The 20,160-nt window shown below is 43.7% G+C and overlaps 1 protein-coding gene and 1 pseudogene across 1 annotated transcript; one reads left to right on the forward strand and one right to left on the reverse strand.

The window, feature by feature from the left end:
• Positions 1-362: 362 nt before the first annotated feature.
• LOC121831961 (U2 spliceosomal RNA) lies at positions 363-472 on the forward strand (annotated as a pseudogene).
• A 5,957-nt stretch (positions 473-6,429) lies between these two features.
• On the reverse strand, positions 6,430-18,262 carry Slfn14 (schlafen family member 14). The gene is made up of 5 exons (XM_006995314.4): positions 18,129-18,262; positions 15,155-16,215; positions 13,468-13,599; positions 10,436-11,150; positions 6,430-8,248 (listed from the first exon to the last, which is right to left on the reverse strand). The coding sequence occupies exons 2-5, from the start codon at positions 16,179-16,181 to the stop codon at positions 7,426-7,428; spliced, it is 2,697 nt and encodes an 898-aa protein (XP_006995376.2). The 5' UTR covers positions 16,182-16,215; positions 18,129-18,262; the 3' UTR covers positions 6,430-7,425.
• Between the last annotated feature and the right edge of the window lie 1,898 nt (positions 18,263-20,160).

The raw sequence follows: 20,160 nt of genomic DNA on the forward strand, positions 1-20,160 counted from the left end.
TTTGTGGTGGGGGTTGTCAAGTCTGTGTCTGAAAGACTGTAAAGAAGAACCTGGGAGAACCGCGGGCATCGGTCTGTAGGTCCATCAGTAATCTTGCCGCTTTCTGCATTGGGAAGACCGAAAACGCGTTGAGCAGGGCATGCAATTAAGGACATGGCCCAGTCTCCTCGGAATTCTGGGAACCAAAGTGCAATTGAAAATTCGCCCTCCGGTGAATGTCACAGACTTTCTCTAGAGTTCAGGTAGTGGGCAGGATAGAACAGGACAGTCTGTGTCGGGCGCGTGTTGGTTGGCGCTAGCGCATTTGTGACCATGATGTTGAGGTTTTCGTGCATGTTAGTGGTGTTGGGCAAGGTAGACTTATTGCTTCTCTGCCTTTTGGCTAAGATCAAGTATAGTATCTGTTCTTATCAGTTTAATATCTGATATGTCCTCTATTTGAGGACAATATAGTGAAACACCCTAACCCTTCAGGCTTACACCCCCAAGCCTCAGGAAAAGAGAAACTTCAAGCACCAGGAAATGAGAAACTAAAAATCTAGTTTCAAGGGCAACCTGACTTAGCCATTGTTCAATGGCCCCTGCAACCATATAACAGTGTAAAAAGATTTCTGTTAAGAGATGTGCTCAAATGTGACTGGGATAGTTGCAGGTGTTCCAGGAAGGACCACCGTGACCTGTATGTAAACTCCACTCCTGCCTTGATACCCCCCCTTGAGGTTTCAGGAAGAATGTACCTGTTGACGTAACTATACCCCCTCTGTGATCACTCTGTACCCAGACCATGATCTTGTGAAAGGAAATTGTATGGGAATTGTAATCTTATGGGTTTTGTGGGGTTTTCCTTTATAAGCCCTTATGGGGCTGCAGTAAGATTCGACTCTTGCTCTTGGGAGCAGAGGAGCCCTTCTGGACAGAAGCTAAATAAATCCTCCTGCTATTGCATCAACTGGACTAGAGTCTGGGTTCTTGGGGCGCCCACGTGAGACCCTAAATTTGGGGGTCCAACAATAGTAAATGGATATTTGGAACTCGGAGTTGGAATAGGAGCTTGCTCTGTCCACTCTGTGTGACCTGGAATTGCAGTATCTCCAGGACACCCTCCAAGGGGGGGATTAATCTTGTGGTCTAAAGTAAGATTAATATATCTCCTGATGCCGAGCCCAACTGACCTGTTTGGTTTTGAGCATCTCTTTCCGAGTCGCCATTTGCCGAAATTTTACTTTGAGTCTTTTAACTTGTTCTTTTTTCAACTTGTACAAGCTTTCGCTGGTTGTACAGCCTTTGAGCGATACCTGGTGATCTTCACCACTGATACTCTCCAGGCCCTCGACAGAGCACTAACAGCATTAAAAATAAACCAATCAAACCCAGCGTGGGAACACATGCCAGAGGCAAAGACAAGCCTGGTCTACACATTAAGTTCCAGAAGAACCAGGGAGGGCTGCACAGAGAAATACTGTCATGAAAAACCTAAAAAAAAGTTTTAAAATAATCAATATAACGTCTCATATGTAGGAGAGAAAGAAGAAAAAAAAAACAACAAATCAAGCATCGTTTTATCGCTTCATGAGTTTGACATAGCTCTGGATCATAATTAAAGCCTGGGGTTTTGGTTTGGTTAGGTTTTTGTTTTATAAGAGATCTCAAAACATTTCTGAGTAAGTAAAGGACTTTAATTATTCATGGACAGATTCTGTACATCTGTGTTCACAACAGCCAAGATGTGAATGGGCTTTCTCTTCCATCAACTGATGAACGGACAAAGAAAATGTACACAATGGGATTTTACTTGGCCTTAATGAAAATGAAATGATAGGCAGGGAAGAGACTGTGATTAGCGAAAAAAAGTGGGGTCTGGGATAACAAATATGAAGCATTTTCTCTAATTTGCAAAATCTATTATTTCTTTGGAAAGAAGGGAACTGAAGGGAGAGGGAGGAGAAGAAAGGAAAGCGGGGAGGAGAAAAAAGGGGTGGGGGATGGGGGTCAGGGGATGGGGAAGAGCGTAGACCAGACAGGAAGGGGCAGAGAGGGGATGGGTAACCTTTTGGGCAAGCAGGGATCTGCTTACAGACTTCCTGGGTTCTGTCCTGGCGACTGCTACTCCTCACGGAGGACACAAATGCCACCTGTGCCATCTTCCCACAGTGGGGAGATGAGGGCAGAAGATGCTTCTGTCTTGTGTTGCTCTGTGGTCACGTCTCCTGGAGTGTTGGAGCCCCACCCCACCCCTTGCCTGGGTTTTAAGGCCTTCTTGAAGTGAAATGTTAACCCACCACCCTCTTCCTCTACCACAGGCCTGAGATCAGGCTGCAGGAAACCAGCATTGCCAGCCCGTCCCTGCTCAAAGGCATCGAGGACCTGCTGTGCCTAGGCTGTGACCTGGGAGATGCTTTGTCTGCCATGTGGGAGACTGCAGAGTGGGAAAGGGCTTTGGAGCATCAGCCTAAATGTGCACAAGAGGAGTGTGCCTGTCATTACAACTCAGCAAAAGCACATCTGCCGGTGTGCCAGCCCTGGAAATGACAGAGCAAAACTGGGAAACAGCTGGGGGCCTTGTGAAAAGAAGGATGAGGTTTGCATTTTGTGTGTGTGTGTGTGTGTGTGTGTGTGTGTGTGTTCTTCTATACTACTACATGTTTATAGAAAATATACTACATAAACATTTCCTAAATCATTTGAACAAAATTTAGAATAAGGTAGAGCTGGTGGTGTAGGCCTGTTATCCTAGCTACCGCCCAGGCTGAGGCAGGAAGATCACAAGTTGAAGGTCAGCCTGGGCAACTTATTGAGACCTTGTCTTAAAATAATAATAAACACCAGTCTGGGGCTATAGCTTAATGATAGAGTCCATAGCATATGAGAGGCTGGAATTGAAGGTGTATGCCACCATGCTTGGCTAAAAATTATTTTTAAAAGTCTCATTTGTGAACAGGGACATCTTTTCTTTTCTCTGAAACTGTACTTATGCAACCTCAGGGTTAAATGATCCATGCTCCTACCCACAATTCTCCAAGTACTTTCTTTGAGGCTCTGGATTGGAGTGATTAGGCATGGCTCTACCATATGTGCTCCTTTGCAGAGTCAACCATGTCTGAGACATGGGTTCTCATCTTTTGTAGTCAGATGCTGATTTCAACCTTTTCCCCTTATTTAAATAAAAAAATTCTGTATGTCTGTTAGGCTAATGGTACATGCATGCAATCCCAGACCCTGGCAGTTACCTAACAAGACTTTGTCTCAAAGCTGGGGGGAGGGGACAGCATTGAAGAGATGGCTCAGTGGTTAGGAGCACTGGCTGCTCTTCCAGGGGTCCTGAGTTCAATTCCCAGAAACCACATGATGGCTCAAAACCATTTATAGTGGGGTCCAATGCCCTCTTCTGGCATAAAGCTATGCATACAGATAGAACACTCATATGCATAAAATAAATCTTAAAAAAAAAAAAAGAATGACACACGGTGAACAATGCCTTGAGGAACAGTGAGAGAATCTCCAGGAAAAAAGGCAGAGGGCCTTTTACCTCAGGTGCATTTGTTCCCTGGATTGTTCTTGTATGTGATTTTGTGTCTCCTGTATTAAACATTTACATACAATTTAGGGGGCATACTCTTCTTGGATGTCAGAACAGAGCTACAGAACTCAATCTGGTCAGTGTACCCTGAGTCTGGATATGGCCTTCTGTCTTGATTCCCTGCATTCCCAGACATAATCTATAGAGACAGCCAGGCAATTGTATTTAATTGGTCTGTCCTGAGAAAGTTCTGGGAAAGGGCTGCTCTCTTCATGTTTAGTATGTGCTTACTGACATTTATTTACATGTTTTTCTGAACTCAAACAATGTTCCTTGTATCATTGCTTTCTTTGTTACATTTGTGTTTAAAACTACGCTATGGTTGTCTACAGCATTAGACTTTCTGCCTCATTCTCTCAGGTCCTCAGATCCCAGGTCCAGCTGACAAGATCTGCATAGGTCAGCCCAAGAGTCGACACATGGAGAGTGGCCTGCAACTGTCAGTTCTGGTACAAAACAACCTTGAAATCTCAATTGTAAATGATAAACAGCTGATCGAGTGGTAATTACTTGCACTTGGCTCTGAGCTGAGTTCAAGCTGGTTTCCTAGGTTCCTCATTCATCTGTGACTGCCGGGTCATCTAGGGCGTGCTCTTTGCATGTCATTAGCATAAATCCAAAAGAGCAAACATGCTGAAAGCACACAGTCAGCCTCTGTGCACATCACAGTTATTAAAATGTCACTGGGCCGCGAAAGTGACTAACAAAGCCCACATCACAGGGCCAGCAAAACACCTCTAGCTCTCTTTTTAAATTAGTTTCTTTTTTTAACATTTTCATGCATGAACACTGCATGTATATCATTCCTACCTCTCTCTCTCCCACTCCCAAATTCATTAAGATCATGTTTTAAAAAATTCTACTGTTATATGTATACACACACACACACACACACACACACACACACACACACACGTATATATAGCATGCTGAGTCCTTTTAGCTTTGTTCATATGTTCATGTGTTCAGGGTTAACCTCAAGATTAGACAACCTATGTGGGAGTTGATCTCTGAAAGCAACCAACTCTCCTTGTCTCCGCAGCCATTGACCTCCTGCAGCTTTCTGTCTAGGGGTGGGACCATGCGGACTTTCCCCTGTCCTCGTGAACATGTCAACTGGTGGTGTCATTGTGCTGGTCATGTGGAGAGCTCATGGGTGCAGCTTCCCTGTTGTGTCTAGGAGATGCCACCTAGCAGCAGTGATCATGGTCCTATGGTTCTCACAAACTTTCCTCCCCACTTTTCCATGGTTTTCCCTGAGCCTTAGATTTAGGGGTTGTGTTGCAGATATAAGCAGGTAGGGTTGGCACCGCCACTCACTTACCATCTGCATTTGGATCAGTTGTGGGGCTCTGTAACTGTCTCCATCTGTTGCAAAAAGAAGCGTCTTGGATGAGGGGTGAGAGCTCCACGTATCTGTGTAAGGATAGTTACTGAGAAAACAAATCCTATTGGTAGTAAGCTCTCCTCCCGGGTTTATGTTCTCTCTAGCCATGGGTAGTTGGCTAGGGTTACAGTACTAGATATGAATCCCTCCTGTTGAGCAGGCCTTAAGTCCAATCAGACAGTTGATGGTAACCAAAATAAAGGTGCCAGTATTGCCCCATTGTGGATATCCTGCCAGGCCAGTCACTGTTGTGTACATAGGTTTACAGTGGGGTAGGACTAGCAAATGCACCTATCCCTTGGCAGCTTCCGTAGAATCTTCTGATTCTCTGAGAGCCAGTCATCAGGGAGAGGACTTTGGAACCAGTTCCTGTTCATTTCCTCCAAGTCCAGTGTTTGAAGAGCATGACTTCTCCCACAACAGGGCCTTGCCTTCAAATTCTGGAGGCAACCAAGGGCAACAGCAATAGCCTATGTTGTTTTGTTTGGGGGCATCCCTTGGACTACCCTTGCAACAACTCAAGAGAACTCATGTCTCTCATACATGGTACTAGGGGCTTAGTTCATAGTTCATGGTTCTTTTGGGGAGCATTATCAACCGGTGTCATAACTTCCTTAAACTATACATCTATGCATACACATGTATATTACATGTAATTTTAGGTAAGCATGAAATCACATGGTCTATATGTTGTATGAAACATTCTTAGTGTTATTTATTAACCTCTCTGTATTGCTGACTTTTACCACTGCCTACTTAAAGACCAACTCCAATTTCCCCATTTTCTGATTCATGGCACCTTGACCTGCCATCCCCCAAACTAGAGCTCTCCTGACTTGGTCTCTTTTTACTTTCCTGATTTCTGTGGTTACTTATGTGAAGATTCTGAGCTAGGAACCACAGTTTAGAGAGAACACATGGCATTTGTCTTTCTGGGTCTGGACTCCTTCACTCAGTATATACTCTAGTTCCATCAATTTACCTGCAAAATTCATGGTTTCATTTTTCTTTGCAGCTGAGTAGAATTCCTTTGTATACAAATACCTTTTCATTATCCATTCAGTTTTGAAGGTCATCTAGGCTGTTCCCATTTCCCAGATATTGTGAATACAATGGCAGTGAACTGAGAAAGTATGTGGATGATGTCAAGTCCTTTGAGCATATGGCCCAGAAGTATTTAGCTGGTGGATTTATTTTTAGCTATTTCAGAATACTCCACACAGATTTCCAGACTGGCTGTACCAGTTTTCATTAGGTAGCTCTACTGCTAGGACATGCAAAAGGTAGAACTAAAGGTAGATGTGATGTATTAGGCACAATACCACTGTGGCAATGCTTTGCAAAAAGTTAAATGGAAGAAGCAGCCGCATAGGATATAAAGTTGACTGCAGAACTTGCCATGTGTGTAAAATATCAAATAGAAATGGAAATAAGCAAAAATAAAAAAATACACTGGGGTCATGAGATGTTTAGGAGCTTTTTTATTTTTATTTTTCCATCTCTCCAGCCAATATGATCATATTCTGTTGCCCTCTTTTAACAATGTTTTAAGAGCTTCATACCATAAGCAACTCTTTATCTTGGTTATTTTATTACACTAAATGCATTATCTACCATATTAAGGGAGAGAAAGAGAAGATGGGGGAGAGATAGAGAGAAAGAGAGAGAGAGAATAGCCAGCCACTAGATCCAAGCTGTCCCTCTATCTATTCTTACTGTAAGACTCTGCTCACACCACATGGCTTCCTATGTTCTCAATGAATGTACAAATTAGCAAAACATCCCTAGCCCACTGGTTAATATAGTTCACACTCTAAACTAACAGAGTAACATTTTCACTCATGTGTTTGTAGTCTGTGTCCTTGGTTAGCAGAATGTCAACTCCAAGAGACCAATGTACACTTTGTGAAAAAAAAAAGGAAATCAAGTTTGGACCTGTGAAGCTTGAGCCCCACAGACAGTATCAGATGCTGGTCTAGCTGCTGCCCTCAAGACACCCAGTCCAAGTAATTGGTTGAAAGGACATCCTGCCATCACTCCCAAGATAGCTACAAGACCAGAGTGCATGGAGATGGAGGCATGATCCAGGATGGGGTCAGGAGAGGAGCAAGCACCATAGAAAGCCTTGGGGACTGATTCCATCCAAAGGCTGCAGGAACTCCCTGGAGCAGAGAATTTCATAAAATTTGCTTTCCCTTTTAGGATCTTTGGATGACAGAATGAAAGCTGGATTGAGTTAGGAAAACTGGAGGTAGGGAACCAATCATACTTATCTTGTCACTGTCCAGGAGTGAGCAAAGGGCACAGCCAAAACAAAAAACAAAAAAAAAACTGCTGTGGCGCCAGCATATAACGATGTGCCTTCATTTCTTCACTTGTAATATAAAAAAGGAAGTAGCTACCCCCCATCTGGGAGGAGAGATTGCTCTTGTACAGCTTCCTGTGTTATTTGCAATAGTCATCAGAAGGCTGTCTTCCTTTCATACAGCAAGTAGAGATGTTTAATGGCTCTTGAGGCAAAGCAGAGTTTATGAGCCCCGTCTGACTGCACATTTTCGGGACTAAGCCCAAACACAATGTTCCTGACCATGCCTGAAAACTGCTGAACGCTGTCTAAAATTATGCCATCACTACAAACACCAGCAGCGCTGCCGAATGAAACCTCTGCCGTTCCCTGAGCCATTGCTCTGAGCAGCATGTCCTTATACCGTCCTCTGTCTTCCCCTCTCCTGTACAGAATTGCAATGTCTTGGGGCAGATAGCCATCATGGAACAGGCTGTGGCATTTTTCTGCCACACAGCAGGCTATTTGTTCTAGTGTCAGGTTAGCCTTGATCTCACACACACCAGGCAGAGCCTGGGCACACATGGCTTCCTGGTAAGAAGCCTCTTGGAACATTGCCAGCACGTCTGGAGCTATGTTGGAGGGAGGGTTTCCTTGGAGTCTCTTCATTTCTTCTTTCATGACGTTTGCTATTTCCATGGCACAGTGGATCTCATTCGTGATCACTTTTCGAGGAAACTGAGCAGAAGGAGCAGGAAGGCCGCTAACATCTGCGTGATAGATTTGGAAAGGATCCAGGAAAAGCCAGAGGATCCCATGGTGTAGGGTTTCACCTGCAGCCCCCTTCACTTTTGGATGGGTGATGCTCTTAGCCTTCAGGTACCAGTCACCGTGTCTCCTACAGAAATTCTCAGCCTCATCCATCACTATATGTTTAATCTTTGGGAATTCTTCTCTCATGAAGGTCCTCTGGGTCACAACTTGGCAAGTGACTTGTTGGCTGTAACCATAAAGGAGAAAAACAGGGTTTCAGGCATATAAAACAAAGATAGCGGGAGGTTTCCTAGCTCTCTGGATTGGAAATAGAGGCTAATTCTCCTTTGCAGACTAATTCATTAATAGAGGCAGTACAACAAAACCACTCTGCTTCCAAGGTACCTGGCAGGTAGAACACAGAGTTTTGGGATTGCTTAGTGAAATCTTCATGTGAAATTCTACTCTGAAGTAGTTAGACGGTCGGGTGGTTTGTGCCTATAATCCCACCACTCAGGAAGCTGGGGATCCTGAGTCCAAGGCCAGCCTGGGCTACATAGTGACTATAGGCCAACCTAGCCTACATAGCAATACTTGATCTAAAAAAAAAAGTTAGGAAATCTTGCTATTTCTACTGGTCCAATTGTGATGCTTGACAGGGGAAGACAAGATCACTACAGTAAAAGGAAATCTCAAAAGTAACTCATGCCTGTTCCTACTTCCTTAATTTGTCCTTTTAGAATTAGGGAACCGTCTCTTACAGGCTTATCATAATCTATACATGCAGAAGAGAGGTATGTGCTAATTCAAATTTTGTCTAAAGCAAGTTCTGTTTCTTTACTTGTCTGACAAAAACCAGAAACTCCTTTGGGTTTTGGTAAGAAAAACACCAGTTGCTGAGTTCCTTCAAGAAAACTGAAAGAAAAGAAAGAAAAAAAAAACATAGGGTCCTTCCTCTCTCTGGCTCATTTCCCTGTCGTGGTACATTGTAACATGCATATATGCTACATAAACAGGCTTCCCAGATCTGACTGCTTCTTGTCTTCTCTAAGGATCTAATAGGGTGCACTCACACAGATCTTATGTCTACAGTTCCTGGGGCTTTCCTCTCTGTGCTTTGACTTGTAACCACATCCATCCTCTTCCAGCTTGGTCTGTGTGGCTCCTGAAGAAAAGCACCGATTTTCAGCTATCCCATACCTGCCTCACATTAGGGGTTTGATAGGTATTTGGCAATTGGGGTTTTAACTTGGACATTTTAAAAATGTAGCTACAGAGCTTCATAATGTCCACGGTCCCTAGCACAATTTCCTCCATAATCTAGCATCTGTAAACATCCCAGCATCACCGTTTTCCATATGCCCACACTCTGGCTCTACTCCAGTTAGAGCTCGTTTCTCATTGCCTTTGACCTTGCTGTGCGGTTTGCCTTGGAGGCCCTCCCCATCTCATTCACTTCTCCTACTGTTTATCGTTGGCTCGATTGCTTTTGATACAGGGTCTCACTGTGTAGGCCAGGCTGGCCTCAAACTCTCAGTCCCTTGCTTCAGTCTGGAATTATAGGCATGCACTCTCCCACCTGACTTCCTAATGATTTAGTATGGTCAAGAGTCTCCTTCCCTGGAGAGTATTTGCTGACCAACGTCCAGCCTGTGTGAGGCAGATCTTTATTATAATACCAATAATACAACACTTGCATTGATTATTTTGTAAACTCTTTGTCGGTTTTTTTTCCCTCTGACATTATACTTAATAGCATCTAACGTAAAAACTGATCAATAAGACTCTTTTTGAATAATTAAAACTAAAGGAGAAAACATGAATTTTTTTCTCTGCTAAATTGTACAATGTCCACTGAAAGCTAGAAATTTCAATTAGAATTAAAGTTACATGTTCTAAAATTACTGGTACAGAACAACTCAAATGTGTGAATATTTTATGAACAAAGTTAAATTGCATTTAAATTTAAATTCCTGATAGATATAGTGACTAATTATATAACCAAAACACAAACCTTCCAGCAAAAAGTTACTTAAAGTAAGATAGGTTCATTTCTACTTTTCTTAGATCTAAGGACACATCGTGGAATTGAATTAGAGTCCCAGTTGGGCATGGTGGTGTATCTCTATAATCTCAATGCTCAGGAAGCTGATACAGGAGGATTGAGCTTAAGGAGAAAGACTATTACAAACAAACAAATGACAAGCATCCCTGACCTGTGTGGGGGTTGAATATGATAAGGTACCCATTTTAGTGGTCAACCACATTTGGAAATCTGCGTTAACAGCCACATTTGGAAATCTGCGTTAACTCAGGCCTTTTCACTCCCACAGTGAAAGAGCATCTCTAAACCTTAAACTTCAAACAAATTGCTTTTGTGACTATGTTGGAAGACTTTTTTCCCCCCTGAATTTTAGATGGTAAAAATTCTCACATCACAAAATCCCTGAGGGAGTCATTTTCACAAACATAGAGGATCTCTTTTGGTTTGCAGTGGAACACATCCTTAATTTTCTCCGTGATCTTTATGGCTAGAGCTGTCTTCCTGATTCCCGGAAAGCAATGGATGAACAATTCCCGGGTTTCCTGGAGGCTCTTGGAGAGTGAGTTGCATTGGTCTTCTATACGCTGCTTGAAAAACTCGGAGCCCAGCTTGTCACTCAGCACCGACCTGGAGCACAGTGAGACCACTACAAGGGCTTGCAGCACATTCTCTACTTCCGTTTGACTAGACAGCATGTAGGATCTGGGGTAGTACGCTGGGGACTCCTCAGGTCTGGGCCCTCTGCTGGTCAGGTCTATCTGCCTGGGAATGACGCACACTTTCCCTGAGTAGCCGCCAAGAGTCTGGAGCTGCTGCTTTAACTGAAGGGCGGTGTTGTACACATAGTCAGAACCTCCATTCCAACTCGGGTCTGTTAAGATTGTGTAGAGTACCAGAGGGCTGTTGGCTGCTACCAGGAGAGCATCACACAGGATGTTCTGCTCTTTCGTTAAACCAATGTCACCAGCCCAGCTTCTAGAAACTATCACAATCCCATGAGAACAAGGATGTGTCTGTGCCTTCAGTAAGTCCTCCAGTCCTTGATGATCTGAGAACAGCTTCTTACAGAGGGATTCTGGCTGAAATTGTAGGTTTGCCTGTGTCACTGAAAATTGAAGGAATAGAAGTTACCAAAACTTAAAAAAAAAAAAAAGCACAGGGCTGCTCTTGCAATCTTGTAGAAAAGGACAACTCTAGCCATGGTTTTCCTTTTGCAAAGAGAACATCTGAGGCTGTGGTGAGAGACTCCTACACCTGGCAAATCTAGCCTGAAGGGAAGCTGTCAGGAAAAGGTCTACTGAGAACAGGCTCTTGGAGGCTTTTCCTGGTCCCAGATGCACACAGCTGCTGGGAAGGCATTCTTTTCTGTAAGGGCTTTCTGTGGAGCTGATGATTTGGGGGAAAGTAAGAGTCCTCTTTAGGTCACACAGTGGTGGCACTTGGGAGGCAGAGGTAGATGCAGGCAGATCTCTGAGTTTGAGGCCAGCCTAGTCTACAGTCAGTTTTGGGACAGCCAGGGCTACACGGAGAAACTCTGTCTCAGAAAAGAAAGAAAACAGGAAAAAGGGGGGTCTTTGTGGTGCACACTAATAAACTTATCTGGGGTCAGAGAACAGGACAGCCACAATATTAAACATAGAGGTTAGGCAGTGGTAGCACATGACTTTAATCCTAGCATTCTAGAGGCAGAAATCCCTCTGGATCTTTGTGAGTTCAAGGCCACAAGGATACAGCCAAGCATGGTAACTCATGCCCTTAATCCCAGAAAGTGAGTCTTTAATCCCAGAGAGTGATGGCAGAAAGCAGAAAGATATATAAGGTGTGGAGACCAGAAACTAGAAGCATTTGGCTGGTTAAGCTTTTAGGCTTTTGAGCAACAGTTCAGCTGAGACCCATTCTGGATGAGGACTCAGAGGCTTCCAGTCTGAGGAAACAGGATCAGCTGAGGAACTAGTGAGGTGAGGTAGCTGTGGCTTGTTCTGCTTCTCTGATCTTCCGGTGTTCACCCCAATACCTGCCCCAGGTTTGTTTTTATTAACAAGACTCTTTAAGATTCATACTACAGGTCTTCTTTCAGAAAAGTTTTTGTTTGTTTGTTTTTGTTTTTTGAGACAGGGTTTCTCTGTGTAGCCCTGGCTATCATAAACTCACTTTGTAGACCATGCTGACCTTGAACTCACAGAGATCTGTCTGCTTCTGCCTCCCAAGTGCTGGGATTAAAGGTGTGCACCACCACTGCCCATAGAATAGGAATTCTTTTTTTTGGGGGGGGGGCGGTTCGAGACAGGGTTTCTCTGTAGCTTTGGAGCCTGTCCTGGACTAGCTCTGTAGACCAGGCTGGCCTTGAACTCACAGAGATCCACCTGCCTCTGCCTCCCGAGTGCTGGGATTACAGGCGTGTGCCACCACCGCCCAGCAGAATAGGAATTCTTAACCAGAGGCCTGAAGACATTTTATTTTATTATTACTTGTGTGTGTGTGTGTGTGTGTGTGTGTGTGTGTGTGTGTGTTCAAGTATATGTGGAAGTCAGAAGACAACTTCCAAAATTAGACTCTCTCCTTACGCCATTATAAGCTCAGAGGTTAAACACAGGTTATCAGCTTGGTGGCAGCTGCCTTGACCCATCGAGTCTCACCATCTCACCAGCTGAGACAATGTCTGGAGACTTTTTGATTATTACAACTGGAGGGAGGCTATGGGCATCTAATGAGTAGAAGTCAGGGATACAGCTAAACATCGTATAATTGACTCCATGTGTCATCTGTGGTGTGATTCAAATGTCAGTAGTGCTGAAGCTGGAGAAAATTTGCTTTAGAAGATGTTTGTGTAACCCTGTGACTCCCTCTATATTAAAAAGCCACGACCCAGTTCTCTTATGATAGAGACCCAAGAAACTCCAGCACTTTCCATTTTGAAGACTAAAAGACACGGGTGGTTGGAATTCAGTGCATTTAGAAATCTGATGGGGATTGAGGACTAGGATTTAAGAAATTCTCTCTCTCTCTCTCTCTCTCTCTCTCTCTCTCTCTCTCTCTCTCTCTCTCTGTGTGTGTGTGTGTGTGTGTGTGTGTGTGTGTGTGTGTGTGTGTGTGTGTGTGTGTGTTTGTGTGTGTATGTGTGTGTAAGTGTAATTGTAGGACCACATGTTTGCTAATGTCTTACATTTGACATTCTCTAAGAAAAAAAACAGACTTGGATTACTTGCTATCAATTCCTCCCAACTTAATTCTTTTTTCAACGCTGAGTTTCACACTTAGGACCTTGCCTGTCCTAGGCAAACACTCTACCACTAAACAATGCTTTAGTGTATAAAAACAATCTCCTCGCCTGAAATTAAGAGGGAATATACAAACCTGGACTGGGCCACATAGTGAGATACAGTCTCAAAAAACAAACAAAAACCAAACAGAGATGGGTATACCTGGAAACAAATGGCGCTGCAGGGTCTCCTTACATTCCATGGCTTTTGTGAGATACGCTGGCTTTCTTGGCGCAGGTGAAGCTGATGAAATCGGGTGAGCACTGGAATCGGTGGCGGGCAAACTGGAAGGATCTAAACCCGTACACAGAAAGCAGTTACAGATAAAATGAAAATCTAAAGTGGAAGAATTCAGACTGGGCGGTCGTGGCACACGCCTTTAATCCCAGCGCTTGGGAGGCAGAGCCAGGAGGATCTCTGTGAGTTCGAGGCCAGCCTGGTCTACAGTGCGAGACCCAGGACAGGCTCCAAAGCTACACAGAGAAATCCTGTCTCGGAAAAAAAAAAAAAGTGGAAGAACTCTGCGATTGTTCTTTCTACAGAAACAGGTGTGAGGTCTTGTGTTGTGCTGCCTCATGCAGCTGTGCATGGCAGGAAAGGGAACTGCAGCTGCTCTGTGGGTCTCCAGTAGTTTACCTCACTAGGTAATTCATTTCAAACAAGTGGCATTTCTCCTGTCTCTCATGAGGTGATGGTCCCTGAGTTTCCTTCCAACTCTAAAATCCTGATGCCAGGTCACCTGTAAGAAGAAAGGGAAGCTGCTAGATGTCAGCAAAGGTCCACGTGAAGCACAGTCATTATTTTAAGCTCTAGGACAGTGAGAGAAGCCCCATGTGGCCAAAGAGGGCAGCACAGGCCATGATAGTTGCTTTTAGTTTCCATCCAAGGTAAGAAGAAAATTGAAAGGGGAAGGGTCTTCCTGGGGGAAAGGAGGGAATATATCAAATAAATTTAGGAAAGGACAAAGGATGACGCCATGAGTCGGCAATGACTGACATCTGTATCCACTGATCTAAATGTTTCATCGAATTGGGAGCATGTGATCCTGCAAGCAAGGGAATGAGCTTATTTATAAGTATTTTATGGGTTGATTTGGAAGCACCAAGGCTGACTGCCAAACAAGATGTAAAGGAAGCACAACCACAGCGGTCCACCTCCCTCGGGGTGGTCCCTTCCCAGGGTATCTGTTCTTGTCTCATTTCCCTATGCTGTGGTGCCTCGGGACCAATAGTTTAAGATATTTGATTCTAGATTTACTGAAATGTTTCAAATTTCTCTCTCTCCCCCTCCCTCCTCTCTGTCGTCTCTGTCTCTCTTCCTCCTCCCTCCATCTCTCTCTCTCTTACACACAGACACATACACACACACACACACACACACACACACACACACACACACACACAGAATTTCCCTCCAAATACTTAGTACAGTGCCATACTTAAATGGTGCTCTCTGGAGATTGCTTTTTCAGTGAAACTATTCCACATACACAAGGAAAATCAGCCAATTTTTGTCAACAGGGTTTTACAGCGCAGAAAAGGAATTCACAAATTAATTCATGGCTGATGATATATGATAACTTGCCCCCAAAAGACTGAAATCCAAATTTCTTTTTCCCTTTCTTTCTTTCTCTCTCTCTTTCTTTCTTTCTCTCTTTTTAATTTCAAAGAGATCAGATCTGGGTCTTCAGAACTAAGCCATTAGAAAAAGAACACCATTGTGAGAGTGCATCTGTAAACAAAAGCACATTTCTGGTTTTTAAAACTACACTACACGACGGGATACCCTCAAAAGGTGAAGAAGAGGGTTCTTGCCCTCAGCCTCAGCAATGCCCCCTCTCTCTCTTTACCTGGCTGAATATCCAGCATCATGTCCACCCACTGTTGAGCCCCCAGCCTTTTGACAACATTGTCCTTCATGATCCAGGAATCCGGGTCCTCTGCAAACACGGCACAGCAAAAGGGCTCCACTCGAACCACACAGACATAGCCATACAGGGCTTCTTTTTGGTAAACCTTCAAAATTTTGGTCGTGAAATTCACCCTGGGCTTTTCGAGACAGAAGTGGTATGCGGGCAGCTTTTCTATGCAGTTTTTTATTTCTGTTTTCAGTGATTCGGGGTTCATTTTTTCTTTCTTACATCCAAACACTTCTTTGCTCTTATCATCAACCCCAATAATTATGTATCCCCCTTGAGTGTTGGCAAATGCAGAAACATAATGAGCCAGTGTCTCTTTAATCCGAGGGACAATCTTTTTGGTGGTGAACCTTTTAAACTCGACGTGTGTTGACTCTGTGAAGTTAAGCTTCTCCTTATAATTGAGTTTATCTTTCTTAAAAAATTCTGAGGCACACACCTTAATATCTTCTTCTTCCTGAATGGATCTGTTGAGGGTGCATTTCTGAGAATGCACCCTGGGGGCACCTCTTTGGGCTCTAGACTCTTTCTCCTTGAGAAGCTCCAGGGCACTGCTCGCACTCAGGTTGATGGCAGAGGTCACATCTCTCTGGTATAAGTTGGAGCGTAAACTGCAAATCTTCAGTGGAAGGCTGGAGGCATCTGGGCTCCATGACTTCACAAAAATCAGCAGGTCATGGTTCTGTTGCATACAGTCAAGGTACTTCTGTGAACCTGATGGAAGGAGCTTTTGAAACGAAGTTTCCAAATCCTGCCCCAGGCCGTGGCATCGGTAACTATAGTTTTTGTCATCGATCTCTGCTTTGATCACACCTCCTCCAGAATTCAGCAGTGCACAGACAGCCTGGATGATACTGGAGTTCTCGTATCTTTTCAAGCAGCTATTGGTCATCTTCTTCCTGTTCTCTTCTCCTAAAGTCACTTTGCCCAAATTTACAGTGATCTCAGCATAGGGCATTTTCTATACTTCCAGCAATAGCAGAAAGGTATTCCTACATATAACCAGGACAGAAACATTTCTGTATTAGTGAGATGTTCAGAGATGGTAATATTTTCTTCAAGGCTATACATTATTGGGGATACATTTTAACATTGGACATAATCTTTAAAAAGGCATTCTAGTGGGTCTGGGAACTGAGCCTCTACCTTCTCCCATGCTCAGCAAGTGCTCTTCCACTGAGTTGCATCCCCAGCCTTCCCTTCACTCACCATTTTCACATGGGTCCTGCTATCTCAGGCTCATGAGTAGCTGGGATTGCAGGCCTGTTCCACTGGTCCCAGCTTTGGAAATAATCCTTGATAGCAATGGTTTTGAACCTATTTTACCAAATAGACTTCTCAACAAGAGTAGCCATAGGTTAAAAAGTGAACACTTAATAGTTTTCCATAATGGAAAAAAAAGTAAGTTGCTGAAGATTTCAGCTCAGTTCTGCTTAAATTTGGGATGCACCAACACTGAGCCCAGATATAAGGAGGAGAGGTTAGTGCAGGAGCTCAGTGAGTTGTTAAAGCATGTGCAGAAATAGAAGCTGAAGTCAGGGGCTCTAGCCATTCAAAGGGGAAGGAAAGCAGTAGAGGAAAACAAAGGAAACAGAGTTTGGAGTTGTGTGTGGTAGGTCTTGCTATGAAAATAAACATCAATCTGGGCATGGTAGCACATGCCTATAGTCCTAGCACTCAGGTGGCTGAGGCAGGAGGATCAAGAATTTGAGGCCAGATGTATGGGTACACAACTGTAATCCCATCAGAAGATGGAGGCAAGAGGGCCAGCATCCAAAGTCATTCCTGGCTATAGTAAGTTCAATACCAGCCTTAACTACATGAGACCCTGTCTTAGACAAACAAATAAAAGAAAAAATAGGGCCTGGAGAGATGGTTCAGAGGTTAAGGGCAATGGCTGCTCTTCCAGAGGTCCTGAGTTCAATTCCCAGCAACCACAGGGTGGCTCATAACCATCTGTAATGAGATCTGGTGCCCTCTTCTGGCCTGCAGGCATACATGCAGGCGGAACACCGGATACATAATAAATAAATAAATCTTAAAAACAAAACAAACAAACAAAAACCCAAAAAACAAAAAAGTATACAACACATAAAATGTGGTATTTTGTATGCTATTTTATACGTTTTAAAGACCTTAATCTACTCATGAAAGAAGGCCAACTGAAACCAAATGCTGAAATTGCTCTAGCTCTTCACCTATCTCCTAAACATACAGTATGAATTGTCGCAGACGGTGTGATGTGAGGAAGGAATTTGCCTTTTGCTTCTAGTTTTTCCTTGTACCATGGAGCCTCTAAGATTTGGAAAAGAGCCTAAGTCTTTGAGGCCCGGCTGCAAAATTGTGACCAACAACCTTTTGTTTTAAGACTAGAGAACAGCCATCTAAACCGAAATTAGCTCTCAAGAAAATATTTCAGAAAGGCCTCTCTTAACTGTGGATTAACTGTAAAGCAGGGCACTAACTTATTAACTGAAGCGAGTAGTCTTTCTCTGGGCAAGAGTGCCTATAGGCTGCCTGCACACAGAAGTCCTGCAGAGGCTGTTTACAGTCCATTTTCTGGAGCTCTGTTAAAAATGGCTTCCTTATTTTCAGTTCGCCTTCCTGGTAACTTCCATTGGTGGGATCTGCACAACAAACCTAGGTAGGTGGCTTTGGATGATCACAATGTATGGTCTCACAGCTCCCAAGTCTCATTGATGTCATTTGGATGCTCATAACTACATGAAAATGACAGAGTGTTCTGAGATTCTGGATCTGCGCATCCTCCCCACAAGCTTGAGAATTTCTCACTCATCTTCCTTCACAAATTTCCCCTTGACTGTGACCTATACCCAGCCCTTCCTGCTCTCAGACCTGAACTATGCCCAGCGTAATAATGAGATTTAGAAAAGCGATTCCTTACCTGGTGTTCCTGTGTCCTCCTGCTGCTTGAGTTCCTCATCTGGCTCTGGGTGGAATGTTTGCCTGCTGTTGAGGGCCCTGCTGCCCTGTGATATCTGCCTGGGAGGAACAGGAACTCTGCCAGACTCCCTCAGCCTTCATAACATTGCCCCCCTGAAGAAAGCTGATAAGGACTCAGAAAAGTCTATGTCATGGCAGATTAGCAAGCTAAGGTCTGACCTCAGGGAGTGAATCAGGTCCTCAGAGTGGGGAAACATGGGGGTTTTCAAGTGAGCAGCCTGAGTTCAGTGTACATCTAAAAGGAATGAGCATCGTGTCCACACATAACACATGCACCTCTTTCCTGGTTAAATTTGTTTGCAAAGCTCTGGGCTCATTTTAATTTTTTGAAACAGGGTCTCACTATGCAGCCCTGGCTGGCTTAGAACTCTCTATATAGATCAGGCTGCCTTCAGACTCACAGAGATCCCCTTGCCTCTGTTTCATGAGTGCTGAAATTAAAGGTGTGTGTCACCATGTGTGGCTGCATTCATTTTAAATTTGGCTATCCTGTACATATTCATTGTGAGCAATGTTAGCTTATTTCATTATTTTCTAAAATTTCCTGTTGTATTTTGCTTACTTTTATTATTTTTCCTATTTTTTTAAAAATATTTATTTTTAAAGTTTTCATACAAGTATATTATGTATTTCATACAAGTATATTATATGTTGAATGCATTCCCTCTATATCCCCTAGGCTCCCTTTTCTTATCCCTCTATCCTCCTGATAGTTCCCCTTCCTTGCACTAGAAAGCTTTATTTCTGCTTTCATGTCATATATACATACCTGATTTTACATATTTATATAGAACCTAGGAACCAGGAATGAAAGAAAACACAATGTTTGCCTGAGACTGTCTTAACTTGCTTAATACTATTATCTCCAAGCATATCCATTTTCCTGCAGATGATGAAATGTTGTTCTTTATGGACCAAAAAAATTCTACTGTTATCTATACACCACATTTAAAATTTTTATTTTGAAATTAAAATACAATTACATCATTGTCCCCCCTTCCCTTCCACCCTCTAACCTTTCCCATGTTACCTCTCTCTCTCTCTCTCTCTCTCTCTCTCTCTCTCTCTCTCTCTCTCTCTCTCTCTCTCTCTCTCAAATTCCTGGTCTTTCTTTGTTGTTTTACACACACACCCTCCTAAATATATAAATACAACCTGTTCAGTCCATATATAATGTTACTTATATGTATTTGATTTCACCTCTGGCCACTTGGTATTGGTTAACTGATTTGAGAGCTCTTCCCTGGGACAGACTTTCTCCCACTCTCAGGATTCCTTGGTTGTCAGTAGTTCCTCGTCTGTGGTTGAGGCCCCATGAGATGTCCTCCTTCCATATTAGCCTGGCTATCCATGTTGTCCTTGTTCAGTCGGCATGTTGGTGAGATGTCACAGGTGAAGCGTCTCTTACATTCCTAGGAGAGACCATCTCACATCCAACTTCCTGTTCCGCCGACCCTTCCAATCTTTCCGGGCCCCTCTCCTCCACTATGGCCCCTGAGCCTTAGGTGAAGGAGCTGTGTTGTAGGTGTATCAGTTGTGGCTGGGCACCATACGGTCGCTTGTTCTCTGCAGTTTGATTGACTGGGGTTTTCTGCGATGATCTCAATCGGTTGCAAGGAGACAGTTCTTGGATGAGTGAGACCTATACGTATCTGTGGGTGTAAGGATAAAGATTTAGACCGTAGTTAGGGATTGTGCTGCCTTAGTGAAGCGGCAGTTCCAGGTTCTCCTCCCTGATCAGCGACTCCACCAGCCCCAGGTATTTGGCTAGGTTTCCAGTACCAGGCATGGTTTCTCCTTTGATTACAGCATGGTAAAACTGATATTGAACCTCTTGATGTGTGTGTGTGTGTGTGTGTGTGTGTGTGTGTGTGTGTGTGTGTGTGTATGGACTGGAGAGATGGCTCAGCAGTTAAAAGCACTGGCTGCTCTTCCAGAGGACCCAGGTTCAATTCCCAGCACCTACATGGTAG

Source organism: Peromyscus maniculatus, chromosome 8 (assembly GCF_049852395.1).
Source record: "Peromyscus maniculatus bairdii isolate BWxNUB_F1_BW_parent chromosome 8, HU_Pman_BW_mat_3.1, whole genome shotgun sequence".
NCBI lineage: Eukaryota > Metazoa > Chordata > Mammalia > Rodentia > Cricetidae > Peromyscus > Peromyscus maniculatus.

Excerpts from the sequence above, each read along its gene's own strand:
- Slfn14 (XM_006995314.4), bottom strand. The coding sequence starts at position 16,181 with ATGCCCTATGCTGAGATCACTGTAAATTTGGGCAAAGTGACTTTAGGA. Across the intron at positions 11,151-13,467 it reads GCAGCGCCATTTGTTTCCAG|TGACACAGGCAAACCTACAA; the intron begins GTATACCCATCT and ends TTCAATTTTCAG. Across the intron at positions 8,249-10,435 it reads TCCCTCAGGGATTTTGTGAT|CCAACAAGTCACTTGCCAAG; the intron begins GTGAGAATTTTT and ends TTATGGTTACAG.